We start from the raw sequence: 2,500 nt of genomic DNA on the forward strand, positions 1-2,500 counted from the left end.
CTTCCCTCCTTTCATTCCGTCTGTCTTTTTCCATCGCTCTTTCTCAGTTGACATCTGTCAGCGCTAGGCATTAGTATTACCTGACCACCGTGTTTTAACGCTTCCTTTTGTATCATTGTATCACTCTATTATCCCTCGCTCTCCTTTCTCCTCTATTTCATTCAAAGCTCACACCTCCTCACAGTTCTTAAATCTGTATTCTTCCCTTTTTCCATATGTCTTTGTGCCACCACCGCCCCCCCTCCTCTCTTTCAATCTCCTATTCATGTAGTCCATGAAACACTTCCCTGAATGGTTTCTCTTGAAATGTTTTGTTTACGTTCTTTCATCCCCTGTTTCATCTCTATAGGCTGTGGCCATTTCAGTTATTTCTGTAGCCTAATGCATCCTGTCTCTCTCTGTCTAGACGACTATAAATCAGAGCTGAGGGAGCAGTTGCCGCTGATTGCGGGCTCAGCCGCGGCTGGAGTGGTCTTCATCGTGTCTCTGGTGGCCATATCTATAGTCTGTAGCAGGTGAGTTCGCCATTATGGAGCCAGACGTATGACTGCTGCATGTAAAGGCAAGGACAAAAAGCCTTGAGCTAGCCTTCAGACTAACTGAACATGTTCCTGCTTCATCCTTTTACTTAAAGTGATCAAATCATCTACAATGGGGCCATCTACAAAGATGTATCAATAATTCAGGCAGTGATTCAGTCAAAAACATTGACAAATTAGATATTTAATTATTCTAAAATGTGTATATGTGTAACATTATGAATAATATATTCTACTATTCAAAAGTAGGAGGTCTGTAAGAGAGTAGAATATTCAAAATATTATGAAATATAGTAATTTACTGTTTATTTTTATATATTTTAAAAGGTAGTTTATATTTATGATAGTAAAGCTCAGCAGCCTTTCAGTCTTCAGTGTCACATGATCCTTCAGAAATCATTCTAATATGCTGATTTGGTGCTAAAGAAACATTTCTTAATATTATGAATGTTCAAAACAGTTGTGGGCAGCTTAATATTTTTTACAGTATTTCTTGAGGAGCATTTATTTAAAATGGACGACTTAATATTTTAGTTAAAAAAATATAGTTTTCATGTTCTATTTATTTATTTATTTATTTTTGAGAAGCATTTATTTGAAATGTGAGTAATTATGAATGTTTAAAACAGTTTATTTTTTTGTATTTTTTTTACAGGATTTTTGAGGCGCATTTATTTGAAATGGGCGGCTTAATATTTTTGTAAAAAAAAAATATTTACTTTCATTTTTTTATTTATTTTTTTACACAATTTTTTTATTTTTTTTTGAGAAGAATTTATTTGAAATGTGAATCTTTTGTACCATTATGACTGTCTTTACTGTCACTTTTTAGTACATATCAAGAAATACTAAATATTTTTATTATATTTTGAGTATATGTTAAGATATATTACAATTTATGTTTTCTCTAATGTATTGAGAAATAATAAGTTATTTAATTGTATAAAATTTTATTACCTTGTAAACATTTAATTCCATAGTACATATGAGCATGTTTTTTGTTTTGTTTTGTTTTTGCCGTATTTCAGTGTCACGCCATATTTCAGATCTCATTGGTTGGTAGATAACCACTAGCTCTCCTCAAAGCACAAGCTCATGCCGATAAATTGGTCTTTATCTGAGTCGGTTCTTCGCTGTAGGGTAACGGTAATGATGGGTGAGGTGATGCAATTGCTGTAAACAGTAAGCAATGCAAGCTTTTAATCCAAAAATGAAAGGAATTGGACCACAAAAAGGCCTTTACAAACCACCAGACACGACTATATCCAAACGATCCAACAAAAAGTTTTGTCTTCAGACTTTACATGTGGTCAGACAGAAATTTAGATCACAAAGCCTTTGAAAGGCTTTTTCTGTTTGTTTTTACACAAAATCCAAACAAACTGCGATTGGTCACTTGACATATCCATCAAACAGTCTCTTTCTGAGCTGGTAGCTGAGTCTTTGCCAGAGTGAACTTCAATTTGGTCCAGACTTGACTTACTTGTCAGAAACTCATAATGTGACACTATAATTGAGACTCTGCTCCATTATATTTCAGCCAGGTGAGCAATGCTATGCTGCACATATAACATATATGAAATAAATTACCCCATAGCTCTATACAGGTGGAGCTTAGGAAGGAGGAGGGTGCTACAGCAAGCAATAGCCGAGTATTTGAATGTTGAGCAGCAAGCTCATTGGCTTTTATTTTCTCTCCTCCTCTTTCTCTCAAAGGAAACGAGCTTACAATAAGGAGGCCGTGTACAGTGACAAACTCCAGCACTACAGCACCGGAAGAGGTGAGTGAACCCCTCCTACTATTGAAACTGTTGACGATGACGGACATCTTTGTTGCACACTTGGCTCCGCCTCTCCCTCTGGGGCAAACCAGTTCTGAAATGGGTTTTTAATACAAGAGAAAGCAAACAGATAGCAAAACAAGGCCAGAGATGTGAGGTTACAGGAAACGCCGCGGGATG

The 2,500-nt window shown here is 36.0% G+C and overlaps 1 protein-coding gene across 1 annotated transcript in view; it reads left to right on the forward strand.

Moving 5' to 3' along the window:
- LOC127154296 (ephrin type-B receptor 1) overlaps positions 1 to 2,500 on the forward strand; it is a 287,743-nt gene that overhangs the window by 246,798 nt on the left and 38,445 nt on the right. Inside the window, exons 8-9 of the mRNA XM_051095736.1 lie at positions 407 to 515; positions 2,256 to 2,320. Coding sequence (XP_050951693.1) covers positions 407 to 515; positions 2,256 to 2,320 — 174 coding nt within the window. The remainder of the gene's footprint in view (positions 1 to 406; positions 516 to 2,255; positions 2,321 to 2,500) is intronic.

This window comes from Labeo rohita, chromosome 2 (genome assembly GCF_022985175.1).
Source record: "Labeo rohita strain BAU-BD-2019 chromosome 2, IGBB_LRoh.1.0, whole genome shotgun sequence".
Classification (NCBI taxonomy): domain Eukaryota; kingdom Metazoa; phylum Chordata; class Actinopteri; order Cypriniformes; family Cyprinidae; genus Labeo; species Labeo rohita.